Source organism: Alligator mississippiensis, chromosome 8, assembly GCF_030867095.1.
Source record: "Alligator mississippiensis isolate rAllMis1 chromosome 8, rAllMis1, whole genome shotgun sequence".
Taxonomy (NCBI): domain Eukaryota; kingdom Metazoa; phylum Chordata; order Crocodylia; family Alligatoridae; genus Alligator; species Alligator mississippiensis.
Window position 1 is genome coordinate 40,174,315 of NC_081831.1, and position 24,645 is coordinate 40,198,959.

General features: G+C 51.9%; 2 protein-coding genes and 1 long non-coding RNA gene across 3 annotated transcripts in view; 1 reads left to right on the forward strand and 2 right to left on the reverse strand.

The window, feature by feature from the left end:
• The window catches only part of AIFM1 (apoptosis inducing factor mitochondria associated 1), a 38,635-nt gene extending 33,740 nt beyond the window's left edge, over positions 1–4,895 (reverse strand). Inside the window, exon 1 of the mRNA XM_006259844.4 lies at positions 4,766–4,895. Within this exon, the coding sequence (XP_006259906.2) occupies positions 4,766–4,841 (76 nt within the window). The 5' untranslated portion in view covers positions 4,842–4,895. The remainder of the gene's footprint in view (positions 1–4,765) is intronic.
• A 127-nt stretch (positions 4,896–5,022) lies between these two features.
• Positions 5,023–10,957, forward strand: MARS2 (methionyl-tRNA synthetase 2, mitochondrial). The gene is made up of 3 exons (XM_006259847.4): positions 5,023–5,323; positions 5,413–5,747; positions 9,740–10,957. The coding sequence occupies exons 1-3, from the start codon at positions 5,071–5,073 to the stop codon at positions 10,940–10,942; spliced, it is 1,791 nt and encodes a 596-aa protein (XP_006259909.3). The 5' UTR covers positions 5,023–5,070; the 3' UTR covers positions 10,943–10,957.
• An 8,148-nt stretch (positions 10,958–19,105) lies between these two features.
• Positions 19,106–23,966, reverse strand: LOC109283295 (uncharacterized). Its single transcript, XR_009463939.1, has 3 exons — positions 23,319–23,966; positions 22,987–23,131; positions 19,106–19,503 (listed from the first exon to the last, which is right to left on the reverse strand). It is a non-coding gene; the product is annotated as an uncharacterized LOC109283295 (long non-coding RNA).
• Between the last annotated feature and the right edge of the window lie 679 nt (positions 23,967–24,645).

Consider the following 24,645-nt stretch of genomic DNA (forward strand, 5'->3'; position numbering starts at 1 on the left):
ACACAGACACAAACACACTTTCCCTGCTATGAACACAGATGCATGCATGCACGCAAACACACGCATGCAAGCACAGATGCACACACGCAGTTACGCACTCTACTCATTCTCTGCACATGCACACAGAGACAAACACGCTCTACCTGCCATGAACACAGACACACACACACGTGCATACACACAGATGCACAGATGCATGCACACGCAGGCACACACACATGCATTTATACGCACACAGACACATGCATGCACAAAGATGCACACATCCAGCCATATACCTTCCCCTCACAGAACCTCCCCCCTTCCCCACCACCAGCAGCCCTCCATTGAAAGCACAGCACTGATGCTTCAGATTCCTTCTATTTTACTAAATGTTTACATTTTGAAATTTTCTGGTGCTTGACTAGGGTTGTAAAGAAGTGAATTAGCTGATGATAGCATCCCAAAAAAAAGCATGTCAGCTAGCCCAATATTTCACACGTGTTCAAAGACAATATTTTTTAAAATGAAGACAAGATACAAAAGGAACACAGTATTTCTGATGGTCAAGGCCTGCTCTTAGTACAGTGATTCATATTCTCCTCCCCCAAGCAAGAAGCTTGCAATGCAAGAACAGGGGGACATCCTAAAATGCCAATCAAAACTGACGCTAGAACCAACTTATCATACACCAAAGCTATTCTTGTACGCACTGCCACAGGTATTGAAAATAAGATTTTTTTCAAGAAGAAAGGACTCAGCATTTCTATTGACAATAACAATTTTCAGAAAAAAGTTTTGGAATGGATATAAAACTTCCCACTTCAGTGATGAATGTTTATCAGGGCTGAGGATGGGAAAGTCACAGGCCAATTACCTGCATCTGGCCCTGAAAGACTTCTTGCCGGTTACTCTTTGAGACCTGGTACTGAACTAGACAGATCCTGCATCTGACCTAGTTGAGCAAGTCTTACTCAGGAGCATCCTTAACCAGGTCTGCATGCACCAATGATGCAAGAAGCTTGAGAAGCATCCAAAGGAGACCAGTTCTACCTTGGGAGGTAATTCAAAGTCACAATCTCTCATCACAGCCAAGATCATTCATTTTAACAGCATTTGCACTATGGTTTCCATCACTAACAGTTTGTCTGTATTTTTTGCAGTGTCACGTAACCTTGCTCAGCAGAGACGTAATCAATATGATGTTTCCAACACTGGCCACAGATCATCTACCCTACGACTCCCAATGCTGAAGCCATGAGTGAAGCCAAACAAATATTAGCAAGGCTTAATATTTATTCCCCCAAAAAGTCTTAGCAAAGATGTTAATCCAGCTAGCACCAAAAAACTATACGCTCTATAGAAATTCCAGCCTTTAAATAGAGCTGCACCGATACATTGGTCCATATCATACTAGCACTGATAAAAGGAAAATTGACATCATCAGCAATCAGCTTTTTTGGCTGATATAACCGATAATGTCGCTGATAAGTGCTGCATGCACTTATCAGCATGTGACCAGCCCAGCAGCTTGGACAGCAGAGTCTGGCTGGTAAATCTGTTGGGGGGGGAAAAGGGGCAGGGGGAGGGTGGGGGCAGGGGCAGATCAAATCCCATGCAGTGAGGGAAGGAGTGGGGCTGGTGTAGATGCTGCCCAGCCAGGGTGGAGCGGGGCACCAGATGGAGCCATGAGCGGCTCATCCGGGAGGCACAAGGGGTGGGGCAGCTCCTGCTGCTGCTTGCACCCCCAGAAGAGGCATAGGGGGTGTGTGACCCCCAAATCCATGCATGGGGCTCAAGCAGGCTACCACTGCGTGCTGGGGCTGTGGGCGGTGCTGAGCTCTTCCCGGAGAGGGGGCTGGGCTGGGGCTGTGCTTGGGGCAGGTGGCAGCAGTGCTGGGAGGGGGGCTACAGCAAATGCTGGAGTGCTTGTAGCCCATCCCATAGCCCCCCTCCCACCCCAGTGCCCCACTACCTGCCCCAGCCCATCCCCCCCTGCCAGGAAGAGCCTGGTACAGGCCCCAGCCCACAGTGGCCCACCCTTGTCCTGCGCACATGCTGCCTATGGCTCCCCCAGGGGTGTGCGTAGCGGCAAGATCCTGCCCCCACCCCCTAGATGAGCTGTGAGGCTCCATCCCACACCCTGCCCCAGCTGGGCAGCACCTGCCCCAGGCCCACACCCTCCCTCACCGCAGGGGCCTCAATCTACACCCCGCACACCCTTTCCACCACCCTACAACAGACTTACCAGCCAGACATTGCTCTCCAACCTGCCAGGCTGCATATCGGCAACTGGATTGGTATTGACCGATATGGCTCGTTAATAATCGGCCAAAACCCCTTTACCTTTAAACAGACCAAACATCTGAAAAACTAACACGAAGCAGATCTAGTCAGTTCCCTGCTACTTATCTTGTCATAGGCTGTTGTCACTTGCTGCAAATAAATGTCTGGCTATACAAACAAGTTATCACAAGGTAAGCAAGGGCACCTATCTGTGGAATGCCAGCTACTCCACAGTAAATGTAAGGTTGCTTACCCCTCAATGGCAGCATGGGGGGGAGGGAGGGAAGTGTTGGCAGACAGAGTTACTGTGAAATAGCAAACCTGCTGTGAATTTACACCCTATCTTACCTTGTGATAGCTTATTTATTTAGCCATACCCTTATAGATAAAAAAAAAAAACTGATGAGAAAGGGAGCCTGGCAATCACTTGCTCCTTTATTAATTATATGACCACACTACATAAAATGTACCTTGTCCATTTATATGGTACCCAAGTACCTTACACTGTAATGTATTTCTTCTCAATCCCTATGCACCACCACCTCTACTGATTCTTCTCTGTAAATAAGGATAATTTCTAATGGTATATGGCAATGTATGTTCCCAGAAGTAAATTCTAATATAATAAAGGGCTTATTCCATTTGTCTGTCTGTCCATAATGTGTTTGGAGCACTCTGACTGGTTAGAGAAACAACCAGAGTGCTCCAAAAGCATTAGGGACAGGAGCGGGGGGGGGGGGGGGGGGGGGTGGGCAGGGAAGGGGGAAGAGGAGGAGCAAGGCCAGCAGTGCTTGCCACCCTGGCCCTGCTCCCTGGAGGCGGCAGAGCGCCGCTATGACAGCAGGAATGGGAGGGATGCAGCAGGAGGCCGGGTGCTGGTGGACGGGACGGCAGGGCAAGACACCTCCCCCTCCACACACTCCTGGGAGGAGGTGGCGGCATGGGGGCGGAGTTAGGGTTTGCAAGCTCCTCCATCATTCTTGACAGGTAATTTGCTAGTATTGCATAAAGTCTAATTATTTTTATACAGTTCTGTTTGCATATACAAGCAAAAATAAAAGCTTTATTTAAAGGGACACCTATGTTTTGGCTTTGAGATTCATGAAAGGTATGAAAGCCAATGCCCCACTGCAGCAGTCAGCAACCTTTCCAGACCACAAACCAGGGTGGCTTTGATTTAAATCACATAGATGTAATAAGGATTTAAATATCAATTTAAATCATGGTCAGGAAGCCTCAATTTAATCATTCTTGTTGTTTGATATCCTTTATTCATTTAACTTCTTGAAACGTTGCACTTTTAGAGAAAAGTAAGAGCTTGACTGTATACACAAATTTGCAGACAGACAATAGGGCTGATGGATAGGTAATTAGGTCTGTTCTCTCTCATCTCCATATGCTGCTGTAAACAAGGATTAGAGACACACTGATCCATCGGTCCCATATCAGACTGGCGCTGAAATAATGAAAACTGGCAGTATTGGCAATCGGCTCCTTTGGCTGATGTTGCAGATAATGTCGCCAATAAATGCCCCATGCATGTGCTCAGCCACAGCGCAGCAGTGTGGAGAGCAGTGTCTGGCTTGTAAGTCTGTTGTAGCCCTGCTCCCAGCATCGCCCCAGTGTAGCCCAGCTATTTCAAATATGAAGGACAAATGGAACAAGGTGTGAAGCCCTCTTCTAGCCCTCATGTAAGATCCTATATTAAATAAGGATCTTATATGAGAAGATATACATTAGAAGGCAAATACAAGCTTTATATTTTGCCTTGCAGTAAAATTTTTAAGGCATGCCCAATCTGAACGCCCAGTGTTGAAGAGGTCAGAGGGACCTCCTGCAGCAGAGGACTAATAAGTCATGGAAAGGAAATTTGCATACAAGGACTTCAAGCTATAATAGCTCAAGACTACCTCCTCAAATGCTCCCACTGAGACATCAGACAGCAGCCAGACAGCACCACAGCTCTAACCAGCCACTTAGTGGTGACAGGGAGGAGATCGCTCCCTACAGACGTTCTATTGCAAAGTTGGATGTGGGTAAAAGGTGGCGCAGCTCGCCCCTCACATCTTCTTCCACTGATCTTTCAGGGGTTTTGTTTCTCTTGTGGACTCAAAACTTCCATGACGCCTCCCACCATGTCAGTCATGAGGGCATTCCGGGAGCGCCGTCCTACTCGTCCCATCCTCAGGGCCCCTCGGTTATGGGGCAGTGGCCCCAGGCCCAGCAGGAACAAGCCTGGCAACAGCCGGAGGGACGCCCCTGAGCGAGCAACAGCCGAGTTCCGGGGACAACCACAGACACGCAGGAACGGGCGCAGGGGGTGGCTCCAACTAGTGACGACGGGGGGCAGGGACGTGTCCGGGAAGCCCGCGGCCGCCGCCCAGCGGGACTGCTCGGAACGGCGCAGGAGTGAAGGGAAGGGGAAGGGGAAGGGGAAGGGGACGGACCCCCACCCCGGCCTTGCCCCCCCCTCGCTTTCCCGCCCCCAGACCCCGCTGACCTGCGGGCGTGGAGCGGGAAGCGAGTGTCCGGCCCAGCGCCCCCCCCGCGGCGGCGGCCCCGCGGCACTGGAACATGTTGACCAGCTCCCCGCGTGGCCCGCCCGGCGCGCACCGACCGCCACAAAGACCCGCCCACGGTGCGTTCGCCGCCACACGTGACCCCAGCCCCGATTGGCTGCTCCCGACGCGCATGCGTCTCGCGGTCGTCACGTAAAACACTCTATGCCTCTTCCGGAAGTCTCTCTAGAGTTGCCGGGCTGCTCTGGCCTCCAAGCTCTATGGTGGGGCCTGCGCGCTCCGGACCATGCTGCTGCTGCCGCCGCGCCGCCTCTTCCTTCGCCCGCTGCGGCGATCGCCAGGGGCCGCTCCTCGGCGGGGCAGCGCCGGCCCCGGCCCCGGCCCCGGCCCCGGCCGCGAGCGCCCCCGGCTCGTCTCCACCCCGATCTTCTACGTGAACGGGCCGCCGCACATCGGGCACCTCTACTCGGCGCTGCTGGCCGACGCGCTGCACCGGCACCGCAGCCTGCGCCGCCCGGGCAGCAGCCGCCTCAGCACTGGTCAGGCCGGCGCGGGGCTGGGGCGGGATGGACGGGGCCGGGCCGGGCCGGGTCGGGTCGCTTACGGCCGCCTCTGCTGTCGGTTGCAGGCACGGACGAGCACGGGCTGAAGGTCCAGCAGGCGGCGGCGGAGGCCGGGGAGGCGCCCTCCGCACTGTGCGCCCGTGTGTCGGGGCAGTTCCGCGCGGCGCTGGCGCAGGCCGCCGTCTCCTTCAGCGACTTCATCCGCACGAGCGAGCCGCGCCACAGCCGCGCAGTCCTGCACTTCTGGGAGGCGCTGCGGGCTGGCGGGTGGCTCTACAAGGGACACTACGAAGGCTGGTACTGCACCGCCAGCGAGTGCTTCGTCCCCGAGGCGCAGGTCGCCCAAAGCCCCGACGCACAGGGCTGTGCCCACAAGGTCTCCAAGGAGAGCGGCCACCAGGTAGCTTGCAGCATAATCTGGTTGTTTTCACTGTGGGCTGTTACCTTGGCTTCTTATTGTCCCTGGGCTGATCTCAGCTCCTAGGGCAGGGGTAGGCAGCGTTTTTTGGCCAGAGTGCTGAAGAGGGCAGCTGCAGCGGGCAGGCTGTAAACAGCTGTGCCGGGCTCCACAGCTCTGGCATCAGCTCCGTGCTGGCAATGGCTGCACACGCACCTCGGGGCAGGCAGCAGGCAGTGCAGTCCACCCTGAGGTGGGCATTTGGAGGCAGGGGTGCCCCATGCATGTACATGTGCATGCACATCTGGCTGGCATACAGCCAGGCAGGGTGGTGGGAGCAGCCCTGGCAGCTGGAGATAGGTAAGTCTATGGGGAGTAGGGGTTGGAGGGCCAGGCCTTGGGGACTGTTTGGGGGGCTGTGTGTGGGGTTTGTGTGTACAGTATGTGGGGCACAGGTGGGGGGCAAGGGATGGGGGGCAGGCATCTGCCAGTGCTGGGGGTAGATGTCCAGGTGCCAGGGCTGCAGAGGGGCAGGTGGGTCTGAGGTAGCACTTACAGTAATGTGTACTGGCGCCCTGGGCAAACAAAATTGGAGGCTACAGAGGGGTGAGGAAGGGGTGCCTTCCTCTCTTTGTGCTGGCAGGGGAGGCTGGGTGGACCCTGTTGGGCTGGGGGTCATGGGGTACATGTCTGCCTCTTCTCCCTGCTACCTCCCCCTCCCCTGCAATGGGCAAACATGCATTCGTGCACACACACATACAGGCATGCACACAGACGGGCGTGCGCTCTACTCTCTTACTCTCTGCACATGAACACACAGACACAAGCATATTCTTCCCTCCATGAACACAGACACATGCACTCGCACGTATGTGCAGACACATGCATGTGCACAGACACACTCACACAGACGGGCATGCACTGTACTCACTCACTGTCTGCGCATGGATACACAGAAACAAACATACTTTCCCTGCCATGAACGCAGACATGCACACACAGACGTGCATGTGCACAGACCCACACATGCAGACGGGTGCACACTCTACTCACTGTTTGCACATGGACAGAGACATACTCTCTCTGCCATGAACACAGAATGCACGCACACACAGACGTGCATTCACACACAGACACACACACACATGCAGAAACGCATAGACAGGCATGCATGCTACTCACTCACACTCTGCACATGGACACAGAGACAAACACACTTTCCCTCCTGCCATGAACACAGACACCTGCACGCACAGACACAGATGGGTGTGTAGTCTATTCACTCAGTCTCTGCACATGGAGACACTAACACATTCTCCTTGCCATGAACACAGACACATGCACAGAGTCACACACAGATCCATCACATACAGACACACACATGTAGATGGGTGCTCACTCTACTAACTCTCTGCACGTGGATACACAGAGACAAACGCACTCTCCCTCCTGCCATGAACATGCACACATGCACACATACGCGTAGGGCCATCCCAAGGGGGTTGTGAATCAGGGCAACCACCCCGGGCCTCACGCTTTAGGGGACCATACGGAGCCGGGTGGAACAGCTTTGGTGACTCCGTGCTGCCACCAGCTTCTCATCTGGTCACTTGGCACTGCCCTCCCCCTGCCACCGAATCTGTTGCTGGCTTCCTTGCGTCCTGGGGTGGGGCCCCTACAGGCTGATATGCCTTGGGCCCTGCACCCTGCTTGGGTTGCCTCTGCACACATGCATGTATGCACGCACAGATGCACGCAGACACATGCACACACAGACACAGACAGGCATGCACTCTACTCACTTACTCTGCACATGGACACTGACACGAATACACTTTCCCTGCCGTGAACACGCATGCATGCAGACACATGCACGCGGACGGGTACGCATTCTACTCCTCTGCATATGACACACAGAGACAAATGCATTGTACCTGTCATGAACACAGATGCACGCACACAGACACAGATGCACACAGCTGTATGCAGACGCACAGTGATGCGCGCACATACACGCACACAGACATACACACACACACTCAGGTTCTCACACACATGCAAGTACACAGAGATGCACACGTATGCGCGCACACGCACACCCAGCCACATACCTTCCACCCCCAGCCACCTGCAGCTCCATCTCACTCACCACTGCCCCTGCTATACTGACCAGCAGGGAGTTGTTGCCACACTGTGTCCCTGTGGCCCCGCATGGGGCCAAGCCGGCTCAGGATGGGAGCGCCACACCACACCTCTCCTGTGGGTGGCAGTGCTAGGAGGACCAGCTACAGGGGGTAACTTGGATTTTGGGGGAATATGCCCCACCCTAGCACCGCTGCCTGCCTTGCTGCACAGCACAGCATGGCACTCCTGGCCTGCCCCCCTCCCCGCATGGTACAGCGCTACGCTGCACTGCACTCCTGGCTGGCCGGCCTCAGCCCGGCCCCAGCATGCCCACCCCACCGCTCTGCTCTGGCCCCCCCCCACCTGTTTCCCTGCTCCCCTCTTTCCCTCCCTCCCTGCTGGCTGTTCTTGGGGGTGTCAGGGCCAGGCAGCAGGGGGCACCTCCACCATGGTCCTTCCCTTCCCCCTCAGGCAGGGAGGTGATGGGGAAACCCTGCTGCTTGGATGGCTGGGGTATGTTCCCCACTGTGAAACTTCGCCTGCCGTGGCGCAAGCTTGAGCCCACAGAGCCTGGGTGGGCAGCCAATTGCCGCCTGCCCTCTTGGTGGTGCATGTGTAATTGGCCCAGAGCATTAGAGACAGATGCACTGACAGACAGACTAAGCCTTTTATAATATTAGAATTGGCCGTATTGGAAATTGGCCTGAAGTGGCTGATAATTTGGCTGAAAAATGCTCATGAGTGCATACAGCTGCAGCACGCAGGCAGCAAGGAGCACAGCCCAGCGTTGTGGAAGGGAGGTGGGGGAAGCTGTCTGTTGTGGTGGAAGGGAGTGGGAAGGGAAGGAGTGCAGGGGTGTAGATCAATGCCCCCTGTGGTGAGGGAGGAGTGGGGCAGGGGCTGGGGTAGGCATTGCTCAGCTGGGGTGAGGCAGGCCTGGGACAGAGCCACGGCTCGTCTTGGGGGCATGGGGAGAATGGTGGGGGTGGCTCCCACTGCTGCGTACTGCTTGTCCGGTAGGGTACAGCGGTGGGGGGGGGAGAGGCGTGTGCCCCCGGATCTGCGCGGGGCAGGGCAGGGCGAGATGCAGCTGGGGACAGGGGCCGCGTTGCGCTACACTCAGGGCAGGCGGTGATAGTGTGTGTGTGGGGGGGGGGGGGGTGCTACAGCAAAATTTGGGATGGCTGCAGCATTTCCCCCCCCCCCAATAGTCCCCTCCCAGCACTGCTGCTGCCTGCCCAGAGCGCAGCACAGCCCTAGCCCGCAGCTGCAGCCTTCCCATCCCACCCAGATCCAGGGGCACGTGTCTGTCCGTCCCCCCCCGTACCCTTCTGAACGAGCAGTGTGCAGCGGTGGGAGCCGCCCCCCAAGCAAGCGGTGGCTCTGTCCTGCACCTGCCCCGCCCCAGCTGGGCAGTGCCTACCTCATCCCCATTCCCTCCCTCACCGCAGGGGGTGTTGACCTGCTCCCCGTGCCCCTCCCCCTTCCTTCCCCTTTCACCACAACAGACTTACCAGCTGGACTCAGCTGTATCGGAAATTGGATCGGTATTGGCCAATATGCCTCCTTAAAAATCAGCTATTGGTATCATCCTCCAAAGTGTCTTTCGTTGCACCCCTAATTTCCTATTTTTTTAACAGTTGCTAGGGTGTCCCGTGTAACAAAAATGTAAAGGCCCTTTTCCTCTCCATTTTCTGGCTATTCAAAGCCTATGTTTTTAGAATTATACTCTTGTGCTGTAGGAAGGCACAAGGTGCTCAGGGCCTTGAGTGCCTACAACTGTATTTTCACATTTAACAAAAGTGTGCATGAGTTGTAGGACCAGTAGTGGAGGATGTTGGTTGTAATTCTTTTATATATGGAATTCTTAGGTACACTGGACCAAAGAAGAGAATTATATGTTCAAGCTATCTGAATTCAGACAACCATTGCAGAAATGGCTCCATGGTGACAAGAATGCAATTTCCCCTGAGCCTTTCTACCACAGTGTGCTGCAGTGGCTGGAAGATGACTTGCTAGACCTCTCTGTTTCCCGTGACAGGAGTCGATTACAGTGGGGTATTCCGGTCCCAGATGATTCAACACAAACCATTTATGTGTGGTTAGATGCCTTGGTAAACTACCTGACTGTATTGGGTTATCCTGACGCACATAATGCCTGGTGGCCTGCTGTGCACCACATTGTGGGCAAGGACATTCTCAAGTTCCATGCCATCTACTGGCCAGCATTACTGATGGCAGTGGGACTGGACCCACCAGAACGGATATATGTGCACTCCCACTGGACAGTCCATGGGCAGAAGATGTCCAAAAGCCTAGGTAATGTGGTGGACCCACTGGCCTGCTTCAGGCAGTATACAATAGATGGTTTTAGGTACTTCCTGCTAAGGCAAGGTGTCCCTGAGCGAGACTGTGACTATTATGACAAAAAGGTTATTAAGATTGTGAATTCAGAGCTGGCAGATGCCCTTGGGGGGCTTCTGAATCGCTGTACAGCTCCCAGCATAAACCCCAGTGGGATTTACCCACCTTTTTCAGAGTCATATTTTCCAAGGAGCTCTGACCAAGTTGGGGCAGAAGCCTTGGGTAGAGCTTTGAGGGAGGACTATGAGCTGGTGACATCAGTAACACTCCTGCCTCTCAAAGTGACAAACTATTTTGAGAACTTTCAAATATACAAGGCTTTGGAATCCATCACTGCATGTGTGAGGCAAACCAATGGCTTCTTCCAGAGACACACGCCTTGGAAACTGTGCCAAAAGAACCCTGCTGAGAAGTGCTGGCTCAACACTATCCTCCACGTCACTCTTGAATGTCTTCGGGTTTATGGAACTCTCTTGCAGCCAGTGATCCCAGCCACTGCAGACAAGTTACTGTCCAGGCTGGCTATTGCTCCTGAGGAAAGGTCTCTTAGAGATCTGACCTTTCTGCCTCGCTATCATGGGAAGCCATGTCCCTTTGAAGGAAGAGGACTTGGACCTGACACTGGCGTTTTATTTCAGAAGTTAGAAAAGCTGAGGTGTCAGGTGGAAACCAAGAGATCTCAGACCTCAAAAAATAGCAGCTGTGAATAAAACGTTCAGGAAGCACTTTCTTGAAATGCTTTCTTTTCCACTAATATTTTAAAATGTTTCCAGGGGCTTGTGCCAAGAGGTTGGGATGTTTATGTAGTCTCCTTCTTAGAGAATTAACTAGTATGGCCTTGCTGAAGTGGGAAGATGGCAACAGAAAGCTGGAAGTATAAGTTGGGCCAGGTGTCTTCCTGAGGTTATCAGCAGATCTTTCCCTGATGATGTCATCAGAAAACACCCAGGGCAACTTTTTGATTCAGGCAGCAACAGGTAGAAAACGAATTGAAGTTGCTGTTGAGAGCAAATTAAGATGCTTGTGGCTGACTCGTGTTAGGTTATGGGATCAGGACAGTTCAAGTTGGTAAGGCCATTCACAGGTGAGACGAATGATGTCATTCTGGTCCTCAGTTTTGTAATTTTCCATACGACACCCCTTAGGTATAATGGATAGAGTACAGTATGCACATTTTGAGGATGAGTGCATCATCCAAAATGCCATGAGCACCGGCCCTTTAAAAGGTTTCTGTTAGGGTGGGGCTCAATGGATGGATGGATCAACGTATGTGTGGCTGGTGTTCTGTATGAAGGTAAGGGTACACTTGTGAGAGAGACTGTATAGGAATGCCTGAAGGCCTGTAAGGACTGCCTCCCCATTCAGTAAGAGCCTCACACTTTCCTTGATCCTTCTTTTGCTACCAACGTTCTATAGAAACCCTTCTTGTTATCCTTTACATCCCTTGCTAGCTGCAACTTCAATTGCACTTTGGCCTTCCTGACTTCATCCCTGCATGCCCGAGCAATGTTCTTGTATTCTTCCCTAGCTATTTCTTCATGTTTCCACCTCTTACAAGCTGCCTTTTTGTGATTTCGTTTGCTGAAGAGTTCCCTGCTAAGCCAAGCTGGTTTTGTGTGCCATACTTGCTAGTTTTCCTGTGCATTGGGATGGTTTGTTCCTGCACTCTCAGTAAGGCTTCCTTAAAGTAGAGACAGATCTCCTGGACTTCTTCTCCCCTTCAGTCTGATTTCCCATGGGATCCTGCCCATGAGTTCCCTGAGCGAGTCAAAGTCTGCTTTTCTGAAGTCCAGGGTCCTTCCTCTGCTGCTCTCCGTCCTTCTTTTCCTCAGGATCCTGAACTCTATCATCTCATCACTGTTGCCCAAGTTGCCATCCACTACTACATTCCCCAGCAATTCTTTCCTGTTTATGAGCAGCAGGTCAAGATAGGCATGGCCCTTAGTTGGCCGCTCCAGCACTTGTACCAGGAAGTTGTCCCCAGCACTCTCCAAAAACTTCCTGGATTGCCTGCACACTGCTGTATTTCCCTCCCAGCAGATGTCAGGGTAATTGAAGTCCCCCATGAGAACCAGGGCCTATGATAGGGAATCTTTCACTACCTGTTTGAAGAAAGCCTCATCCACCACTTCCTACTAGTCTGGTGGTCAATCCCTACCATGACATTGCCTTTATTGCTCTCCCCTCTAACCTTAACCTAGAGATTCTCAACAGGCCTATCTCCAGTTTCATACTGGAGCTCTGAGCAATCATATGGTTCATATAACATGCAACTCCTCCTCTTCTCCCCTGCCTGTCCTCAAAAGGTTTGTACCCATCCATGACAGTGCTCCTGTCATGCGAGCTATCCCAACAAGTCACTGTTATTCTAATCACATCATCGTGCTGTGACTGTGCAAGGACTTCCAATTCTTCCTGCTTGTTTCCCAGCTCTGCATTTGTGTAGTCACCTGAGGTAACTAGTTGATTGCCCTGATTTCTCAGGAAGGGGAGGTGCTCTCATACTGCTGTCTTCTCCTGCTTGCTCTTCTTCCAGGTCTCCTGCTTCCCCACTTACCCCAGGGCTTTGATTTCTATTTCCCAGCAAACCTAGTTTAAAGCCCTCCTCACTAGGTTAGCGAACCTGTCTGAAGACACTCTTCCCTCTTTGTCAGATGGATCTCATCTTTTCCCAATGTAACAGGGAACCCTAGCTCTGTTACTGGGAAGCAGAGGGGAAGCTAACTGCCTCCATTAACTTTTCTTAGTAAGTCCAGGGGCTTACTATTTATGTTATAGTTTGACCCGGTGGTTTGTAGCTGAGGCTGTAGGGCAGGTGGAGACCTCATTAGTGCATACAGGGGTGCAACTACAAGGGGCCAGAGAGCCTGGTGCCACAAGGGGCACAGCCATACAGGGCCAGGGGCCTAGAGTAGATTGATTGAAGCTAGTGCCTCAAAGCTGGACTCAGCTACATAAAAGGGGCAGAAACTGTATTAGCTGAGACCCCAAAGGGAGCAGAAGATGCAGACAACACCTGCGAGGCATGGGATACAATAAGGGGAGGTCAGAGTCATGCAAATAGCCCTTAAGGCAGGAGCTCATCACCTCCCAGTGTTTGAGAGCCAAGAATGGATCTGAGAAGCTTCCCTTTTAAGAACCCAAAGTAAGAACACGTTGTGGCAGGTGAGTAAAGGGGAGTCTGTTCCCAGAAGCAAATACAAATGAAAAAAGGGACTTTGGGGTGCCTCTGGGCACTTTCAAATGCCCCTGGGGATGGCACCCTGTTACACCCAGCAATCCTTGGAATGACATCCCATGGTCAAAGAAGCCAAATCCCTGCTGGTGACACCACCTGTGCAGCCAGGTGTTGATCTGCAGGATGTACCTGCTCCTGCCTGGGCCCTTTCCCTTGGCCAGAAGGATTGATGAGAACACAACCTGAGCCCTAGACCCCCTCACCCTTGCACCCAGAGCCCTGTTGTCGCTTTTGATATGCTCAGGGTCTCTGCTGGCAGTATCATTGGTGCCCACATGGATAAGCAGCATAGGGTAGTAGTCAGAGGGCTGGATGAGCCTTGGTAATCTTTCTGTGACATCTTGGATCCAGGCTCCGGGCAAGCAGCAGATCTCCCAAGACAATAAGACAGGCTGGCAGATGGCTCCCTCCATCCTCCACAGAAGAGAGTCTTCAACAACCACCACCACCCGTCATTTCTCCTTGGTGGCAGTCATCTTGATCCTACCCACTTTGGTGAGGCCTGGGCTGTCTTGCTCCACCAATGGAACATGCTCCTCCCTCTCTGCTGCTAGAGCTGCATATCTGTTCTCCAGATGAATGACTGCAGGTGGAGGTGAAGATCTCTGCTTGCTGCCACAAATCATGAGGTTCCAGCTTCCACTCTCTTGGGAGTCCGAGTCCTCCCTCTTCTCAAGTGCTGTATCTGGTATTTCTTGCTCCACAGTCCCAAAAATCTCCTCAAACAGAATTGATGAATGTCTCGTGGCAGAGGGTGCTTTGGACTCTTGCCTGTTAGCTAAGAGACACCACACATAGGCGCACACACAGACAGGCAGGCAGGCACACACATGCAGGCATGCAGGCACACAGATACAGACATGCAGATGTACACATAGGCATGCAGGCACACGCAGACACAGGCGCACACACAGAAAGGCAGACACAGGCATGTAGACGCACACAAATGCAGGCATGCAGACGTACACACACACACACACATGCAGACACGCAGGCCTGCCCACATACACACATAGACAGGCACAGAGACATTAAGACACAGGCAGGTGCACACACACTGGCACACGCAGGCATACACACACACACAGGTATACACACAGACACGCAGGCATGATGACACACAGGCATGCAGTGACACAAGCATGCAGGAACACAAACATATGCAGGCATGCACACCCCCCCAGACATGCAGGAGCGCGTGCACACACACACACACACACACACACACACACACATGCAAGTGCTCACAGAGACAGGAACAGACATGCAGGTGCACACAGACTTGCAGGTGCGCACACACATGTACACACACAGATGTACGGGCACATACAGATACAGGCGGGCACATACAGATACAGGCAGACACAAGCAGACATGCAGGCACACATGCAGAGACAGGCACACAGACACAGGCACACAGGTACACACGCACAGACATGAAGGCATACACACAAAGGCACACAGACAGACATGCAGACACACACAGATGCAGGCAAACACAGATGCAGACACAGGTAGGCACACACAGGCACATGCACACGAACACAGGCACACACACAGATATGCAAGCACGCAGACACATGCAGGCACAGAGGCACGCATTGATACGCAGGCACACAAACTCGCAGGCACATTCATAGGCACACAAGCACGCAGGCAGGTGCATGCACACAGACAGGTGTACGCAAACATACGCATACATACACAGGCATGTACACACATGCATACACGCACTTGCAAACAGGCACATGCATACACGTGTGTGCACGCACACGTAGGTGCATGAAGACACATGCAGGCATGTGGACATGCACACATGCAGGCAAGCACACATGCACACAGGTGCGTACACACACATGTAGGCACACACACAACCAGGTGTGCGCGCACAGACATGCAGGTACACATGCGCGCAGATGCACACAAATATGCACAGGCGCGCACAACCATGCAGGCACAGGCAAGCAGGCACACGCAGGCATGTGCGCACCTACATAGGCACACACGAACACATGTGGTGCACACACACACACACACACAGGTGCATACACACACAGGTGAGCACACACATGCACACACATACAGACTGGCATGTGCACATGCACGCAGGCATGCACACATGCAGGCGCATGAGAACACAGGCATGCACACACATTTAGGCACGTGAGGCATGCACACAGATGCGCGCACACAAGCACACAGGTGCGTGTTTACATATGCAGGTGCACATGGACACATGCAGGCATATGCCCACACAGACATGCAAGCATGCAAAAACATGCAGGCATGCACACGTGTGCATACACGCAAACAGATGCAGGCACGCATACGCAGGTGCACGCCAACACATGCACACATAGGCAGGCGCACAGATGCAGGTAGGCGTATGTGTGCACAATACAGGCGCATGCACACAGACATGCAGGTGTGCACACATACACAGACACATGTAGTCGTGTACTCTGCAGCAGGCATGTGCGCATGCACACAAATACAGATACGCGCATACATGCACACAAAGGCGTGTGCGCACACAAACGTAGGCATGTGTGAACACATGCACCTGCAGATGCGTGCAAACACTCAAGTGCGCACACGCACAGACATGAAGGTGCAGGCCCACAGACATGAAGATGCGTACACACACGTGCATATATGCAGGGGCAAACGTGCACATGCACAGACACGCAGGTGCGCACCCACACAGACGTGCACACGCAGGCACATGCGCACACGCACACAAGCAGGCATGAGCACACACACTCAGACACATGCAGGCATTTGCGCACACATGCAGGTGCATGCACACAGGCGTGTGCACACATGCAGGTGTGTGTGAATGTGCTCATGCTGGTGCATGCAAATATGCAAGTGCGCACGCTCACACACAGGCATTAGCCCACACATGCAGGTGCATGCACACACACAGTCTCTCACACGCAAGCAGTTATGTGCATACACACACGCATACACGTGCGTGCACACACACACGGGCCCAGACTTGCAGACAGGCACGTGCGGGCACACGATGCACATGTATGCGTGCACACGAACACAGGCACACACACACACAGATATGCAGGCATGTACATACACATGCAGGGATGCACAAGCACATGGAGGCATGCACATACATGCACACATGCAGGTGCGCGCACATATACACACATGCAGGCATGTACACATGCACACAGAGGCGTGTGCACACAAACATGCAGGCGTGTGTGAACACGTGCATATACAGGTGCATGTGAACATGCAAGTGCGCACTTGCACACATGCACAGGCATGCATGCACACAGGTGCACACGTGTACATGTATAGTTGCGTGCACAGAAACGTGCACACAGACGTGCACACAGACACAGGCAGGAGCACAGACATGCAGGCAGTCACATGCATGCACACAATGCACAGGTGTGCATGCACATGCGCACAGGTGTGCATGCACAGACATGCAGGCATGCACACACACACGTAGCAACGCACAAACACACAGGCGCACATATACATGCGCACACCCAGGCAGGCGCACACATGCACTCACACATACAGGTGCACGCATAAACATGCAGGCAGGTGTGCGCACACATGCAGGCGTGCAAGCACATGCATGCACACAGGTGCTCGTGCACACAGGAGTGCATGCACATGCAGGCCGGCACATGAGAACACACATACATGCAGGTAGGCATGCTCACACAAACATGCACACGTGCACACCGGCAGGCAGACATGCATGCGCACGCAGGTATGTACACAGATGCATGAGGACATGCACGCACAGTGACAGACATGCATGCAGAAACATGCAGGCAGGCACACACACATGCGCACACGTATGCATACACAGGTGTGCACGCAGATGCCTCTGTGCATGCAGGTACATGTGCACACTGTGGCAGGTTCGCACGCACGCATACATGCAGGCGCACACGTGCACAGGCAGGTGTACACAAGAGGCACGTGTGCATGTATGCAGGCATGTGCGTGCACATGGGCATGCATGGGCACACCTGTGCACGCAGGCACGTGCACACATGCAAACAGGCACGCTCATGTGCATGCAGGCTCGCACACACAGGCAGGCAGGCAGGTGTGCATGGAGACAGGCAGGTGCACGCGTATAGACAGGCACGTGCATGCACAAGCATGTACGTGCACGCCCACACGCTCATGCACACACGTGTGCATGCAATCACATGCATGCACAGAGGCAAGCACGGACATGGTAGGGTGAGCAGACATGTTGGCACCCAGGTGTGCACGGACACACATGCAGAGATGCACACACCCAGAGACACGTACATACACCTGCAGACGCCCCCCCCCACGCACGCACCAGGAGAGGTGTGCTCATGCACCCGCAGACAAGTGTGCACCCGCACACACAGAGCCTGCCACCGCGTGCAAATCATCCCTCCCTCCCTCGCCCCCAGCCAGGCAGCGCATGTTTGGCTCACAGAGGGGCATGTCTGCGTCTGTGCCCTTAGGGTGCCCCCTCTTGTCTCACCCACCATGCCTAGATGTTGTGTAAATAAATAGGGACACTGTCCCTGGACCTTTGCTGGGCCTCAGTCCCACTGGTCTCTGGCTCCTGGCTGGGCCTGTGATCAGCTGTGCCTGTCTGGGCACCCAAAGCCTTATGGGCTTAATTGCATGGCTCCAAAACCTTCCCTTTACCACATTCCATGCCTTGTGGGTGTTACAGGTATCTCTCTGTTGAGGCTTCAGCCTCTTTGGCCTCTGTCCTTTTAATCTAGCTAGGCCTTCTAGCCTAGGCCCACTGAACTGGAACTGGCTTTGAGGCACTGGCTTCACTTGTTCCTTCCAGTCACTGGGCCCCTGTCTGCTGGGCTCCTGGCCCCTCTGTGGCAGCGCCCTCACTGGTGCCAGGCTCTCTGGCTCCTCTGTGGTGGTGCCCTCAGTGGGCACTAATGAGGCTTCCTTCTCCCCTTATAGCCTCATCCCAGTCCACTAGGGGAAATGGTAACATAACATAAGCTCCTGGGGTATAACATAAACAAACCAATAGAAGCAGTCCTCTGCCCCTTTAAGAGGGCAAACCTTTCATTCTAGTGCCAGCTGGCTCCTTGTGAGCTTCTTGGGCCTAGGTCTTCCTGAGCAGCAAAGCAGTCTGACCAGTGCCCCTGCATGCTTCACCTATACAGTAACTCTGCAGTGAGCAGGGCTAGCTTAGCTTGCTAGCTCTAGCCACAGGTTTATAGGTACCCAGGGCCCTGCCCACATCCGGTCAGGTGAGTGCCTGGGCCCGCTGCTAATTGCTTCATTAGCCTGTTGCCCTGGCAATCTGCAGCTGTGGTGCCCTGCCTGTTCTGCAGTGCTTTCTGGCTAAGCTGCTTCTCTTAAAGTTACAGTAGCATACAAATAAAAAAGATTGTCTGGGACAGGTAGTCAGACAAGCTGCAAAATTCACCTGGCTGCAAGCTGAGTGGGTGAGCTGTGCTTAATTAAGAACTCTGCAAGAAAAGGGTGGCAAAAAGTTTGCTGAGGGTGCAATATCTTTGTTACCCTGTGGGGGTGGTAAAGTTACAGGGCCGAAGGGTACGGGTCATTAGGAGTTGGCATGTACGAGTGTGAAGGGTAAGTACTGAGGAGACTTTTGAGGCCGGTGTTATTAACCATTAAGCTTCCTTTATTATGTACAATGTATTAGCTAATTTACTACTCCTTAGATCACTTGTACAACTGCTTAGCTTTCATAAACAATACGAAACACAACATACACAAACACACAAAACACAAAAATATGAGAGAAATTGCTGCTCCTGTTTCTGTTGATAATAATACTACAGAAAAGGGATTACAAATACAGTTTCAGGTTACAATTACTTTACTGATTTCAGGATTATTAGTATTACTCATATTTCATACTTACCACACCAATAGGTGTAGCATACTTGGTTATTCTATTCTGTTACCGAGTCAGACGAGACATTGCTGGCTTGGTGTTCTGCGGCTTTCAGACAAGACGACTTGTTCACTTAGAGTGAGATATTTGTCTCGGGGACTCTGTGTCATATTGAATGTAATAGTTTGAATGCTTATAATAGTTGCCCATTAGCCAGTTTAGGAAGAAGACAAGGTTCATCTTATCTAGGTCATTGTTTTGGCCTATGTGCGGAAGGTCCTGACTTTGTTCAAAGTCTTAACTCTTGAATTTTATCTTTAGAGGCCTTTAATAAGGTTAACCTAAAAATGACCCTTAAGCAAGCATCCCACATTCCGAGAAATCAAACCCTAGGAGCCTTTGAAAAGGTTGGAAAGAAAGGAAATTCCCCAAAGTAATTAAATGGTGAACTAAAGAAACTGAACCCAGCAGAAATCTGTTGAGTAAGATCCGAGCCCAAATTTGGGAGTAGTGACAGGTTTGGGTAGGAGGGGCCCAAGATGGCAACTCACTCAATAAAAACTGTAACCTACTGTCCCAATTTGGAGGTAACCTCACTTGCAGAACAACGAAGGAAGAATGGCAAGTGTAGGCCGGATCAGACTGATCACTGTCTCTAGTGGGTTATGGAATAGAGAAAATCCCACCCAATTTACTGATTCGTTTTGATGCACTGGCTGGGGGGGTAGTTAGTTGATTGCACGATTTCACAATGATTACACACTTAATTCATACAACACAATTTTATTTTAAAATTCTTTGCTACGCATATAACACTGCTTAGCTTTAAGAAACACCACAAACATTAAGAACACAATAATTACATATATCAGAAACAATGCTCCGAATGCACTTCCTTCCCAAACAATGCTATAAGAATTAGTATTACAAAAACAACTACAATTACAACTAAAAGTTAAATTTGAATCAATACTATTATTTTTCATAATATACTTACAATCCTAGAATTCTGAGAAGCCAAACACCTAAATATGGTTTCATTCCTCAGTAGTACAATTTAATGGGTTGGCCTCAGTAGTACGGTTCAATGGGCTCGCCTCAGCAATACGATTCAATGGGCTGGCCTCAATACTGATAGGACTAAGTCCCCTCCTTTCAGTCCCTTTCGGGTGCTCTGCAGCTTCAGCGTGAACTAAGAGATTCGTGTTTACGGAGAGGGTGGTTCAGGTGATCAGTCTGATCCGGCCTATACTTGCGATTCTTCCTTCATTGTTCTGCAAGTACAGTCACCTCCAAATTGGGAGAGTAGGTTACAGTTTTTATTGAGAGCTGCCGTCTTGGGCCACTCTTACTCAAACCTGTCATTACCCCCAAATTTGGGCTCGGATCTTACTCAACAGATTCTTTTGCTTAGTAATTAGTTTCTTTTGTTGATCATTTTAATTACTTTTGGAGACCTTCCATACCACTGCAAGTGACCTTTTCTTACCAATCTGGTCAAAAGGCTCTAGGGTTTGATCTCTCTGAACTCAGGATATTTGCTTAAGGATCAATTTTCAGGTTCTCTTTGTTAAAAACTTCTAAAGATAAAATTTAAAAGTTAAAACTTTAAGCAAAGTCTGGATCTTTCACACGTAGTCCAAAACAATGACCTAGATAAGGAGATAAATCTTATCTTCTTCCTGAAACTGGCTAATGGACAACCATTACAAACATTCAAACTATTTCATTCAATATAACAATCACCTGAACCACCCTCTCCGTGAACACGAATCTCTTAGTTCACTCTGAAGCTGCAGAGCACCCAAAAGGGACTGAAGGAAGGGGACTTAGTCCTATCAGTATTGAGGCCAGCCCATTGAACTGTACTGCTGAGGCCAGCCCATTGAACCGTACTACTGAGGCCAACCCATTAAATTGTACTACTGAGGAATGAAAGCATATCTAGGTGTTTGGCTTCTCAGAATTCTAGGATTGTAAGGATATCATGAAAATAATAGTATTGATTCAAATTTAACTTTTAGTTGTAATTGTAATTGTTTTAAGGAAGTGCATTTGGAGCATTGTTTCTGATATATGTAGTTATAGTGTTCTTAATGTTTGTGGTATTTCTTAAAGCTAAGCAGTGTTATATGTGTAGCAAAGAATTTTAAAATAAAATTGTGTTGTATGAATTAAGTGTGCAATCATTGTGAAATCGTGCAAGTAGCTAAAAATTTCCCCAGCCAGTTCATCAAACGAATCAGTAAGTTGTGTGGGATCTTCTCTATTCCATAACCCGCTAGAGACACTGCACAGTTGATCAGGCTGCAATGTGAACTACTTGCAATTCTTCTTTCGATGCTCTGTAAGTGAGTTCTCCTCCGAATTGGGATTGCTTATGCTCGGTTTATAGGAGTGAGTTGGCGTCATGGCCCCCTCCTACTCCTCCTCGCCATAAGTCCCATATTCAGGTGCGGATGCAGCATCTAGCGCCCCATATTTGGGTGCGGACGCAGCATCTAGCACATGCCCGTTTCACTCCACTGACCCAATTTTGAGCAATTTTTCCTGGTCCAAGCTGGTTTTGGGACCTTCCAATTGCGCTAAAGTAACCCTATATGCTCACACCTGATTGGTCTGTTAAATTTCATTCTGTTATCTTAAGTTTCATTTTACTATGAATCACTTACACTTACTTTGTTATGTCTCGTTTCTATATATTTATATTCAGGCCCTTTCAACAATGGCGAATAGGCAACACACTATTGTGTGTGTAAATAGCCTACTCATTACTATGGCAATCTTTACCAGACAGGAAGGTATGCCTGCACAGTGCTGGTAGGCTTGCTGGAGTTGGGAGGAATTGCAGGGTCAGAGACCTGCAGAAGGAAGCTCCTGCCTGGGGGTGGATGTGCTGGGACGGGGAGACAGCCTCAAGAGGGAGTGGGCTGAGAGAACACAAAACAGCATGGGTGTGTGATGGGATACCTAATCACTAGTGTTTGCAGGAAGTGTATTTCCAGAAGGAAACAAAAGGGAGTCTATTGCCTACAGCAGCTGTTTAGAGCTCATTTCCTTTTATTACCAGGAAGGATTAAATGAGTCCATTTTCCATGGAGCAACAGAAGCCTTGCCTCCACCATCTAGTGGTGGATCATAGTTATAGCTATGTTGCTATTTATTGTTATGGGAAGTGGACAGTGACCAGAAGGAAATCACTTGGGTTATGGGGTGGGGAAACTGTTTTAAAGGGTTATAACGTGGTGGGTTCAGTTATTTAGGTAGTTTAACACAAGTTAGACCACCCAGCGCACTGGAATTATCCACCTGATGTTGTATTTGTAAATTTATTTTAAATTGTTATTAAAGAAATATAATAACAATTGTCATTTATTATTTCCTGCATATAAAGTAGTTGCGTATAACAAAGAATGTGTTCATTGTATTCATAGCAGATTCCTGGGTGGTGAGGGTGAGGGACACACCTCTCCACAGGACCCCTCAGTCAGTAGTCTGCCTGAGGGGCTCCCAGGGCTACGGGCACCCTGAGGACCCAAAATCCGGCATATCACCTGGCTATGGTACGCTGGCATGAGTTACGCTAGAATCCAGGTGCACCCCCCAGCACCCTTCACTGTGATTTGAGGCATCTGAACACGCACCTCAGTCATCCAGCAGCTGCTCTCTCCCAGCAGCTGAAGAACTTCTTCCTCGCATCCAAGTATTTGGTGTAGAGCTTCGTAAGCCACGGGAGGAGTAGACAGGCTCAGCTCCTGAGCAGCAGACGGGTAATCCTGTCTTCCAATGCTATGATGAAACTGACATAAGCAAAGCATTCTCCATGTCCTCACCAGGCTGGTGTTTCAGAAGAACCTGGTGCTGTGGACCTTTCCATGTGACCACCATCATATGGATGGACGATTCCTGGGGGCCCATGACTGTGATAGGGAAGGCAGGAGTTTCCCCCCAGCGTGGTCTGGGCCCCGATACTTACGCCAGGAACAGAGACGGGCAGCTGCTGGGGGGAGACCCGGACGCCGACGCCAACACAAAAGCAGGCTCAGCAGTTTCGCAGCTTGAGCCTGTGGATCAGCAAGAGCTGGGGGTGCGGCTCCCGAGCAGCGCGGGCTGCTCAAAAGGCAGCCGGGCCTCGCTGAGCCGCCGCCGCAGGGCTTGGAGCAGGGCGCCAGCTGGGAGATGCCGGCTGTGGAGCTGGAGGCTGCAGCCCCAGCCGCCACAAGAAGGAGCCAGGCGCCTGCCGGAGGACCCAGGCGGGTGAGGCAGAGGGCAGCCTCGGGGGCAATGGGGCCAGCGGGAGCTCCGCTGCAAGGCAGCAGCCTCAAGGGACGCCGCCGGGAAGATGCGGGGCTCTGATCGGGAGCTCAGACGCCGGGGCTGGGGACGCGCCTCAGGCTCGGAGGCATCCGCAGACGGGCTTACAGCAGGCAGAGCCTGGGGAGCCACGAGCCCCCGCGGGGAGTAGACGGCACCGGCTGGAGGGACCAGAGCGACCAGACCGCGGGTCAGCGGGGCCGGGCGGGCCCGGGCCGGTGACGTCAGAAGAGCCGGACACAGGGCAGCTGCCCGGACACACGGCTGCTGGCAGAAAAGGGACAGCCGTGGCTTCCCAAGGCACTGAGGGCCCAGGGAGAGGGACTCTCGGGACCCCAGCGCAGAAGCCGGCCGTTTTCAGGTGAGTGCTTCAGTTTCAGTTCGACCCCGGGCGGGGCAGGTTTAGTTTCTCAGGCGAGGGGAAGCCGACCCCAGAAACGAGGAAAGGATTGACGGCCAGGAAGACCTGACCCTATCGAGGTGGGCAGTGTGGGAAGACCTGTGGGGAGCAGCATCTACCCAGGCCGAGGATGCGTTAAGGGTAAAGGGGAGGTTTGGAGCCCCACAAAGACGCCCACAGGGTGGAGACCCCTCTGGGTCCCCCGACAGGGAACTGCCTCCCCAACAACACCACCGAAGAAGTGGCAGCCGAGACAGGGGCGGCACCCAGACCATCTAGGGGGCACCAAAATAGTTTTCCCCTGATGTCGCTGGGGGGCAGGGTGCCAACGAAGAGGGCCCCAAAGCCGTACAACACCTACCAGCAACAATGACATCCTGCAGTATGATGGAAAAGTAGCCCTTGTGGTTGATATGTCCCAATCCATAGTGTGCTTGGCATAGGATAGGAATATATGGCTGACACTGATAGTATCAATAAAGTTGAAAAAGCTGATCCAGGCATATCCAGCTATGATCCCCCATAGGGTGGACTGTTTGGCACACCTCCAGGAGGGCTGATCCAGCAGTGGACTTCCTACACCAAAATG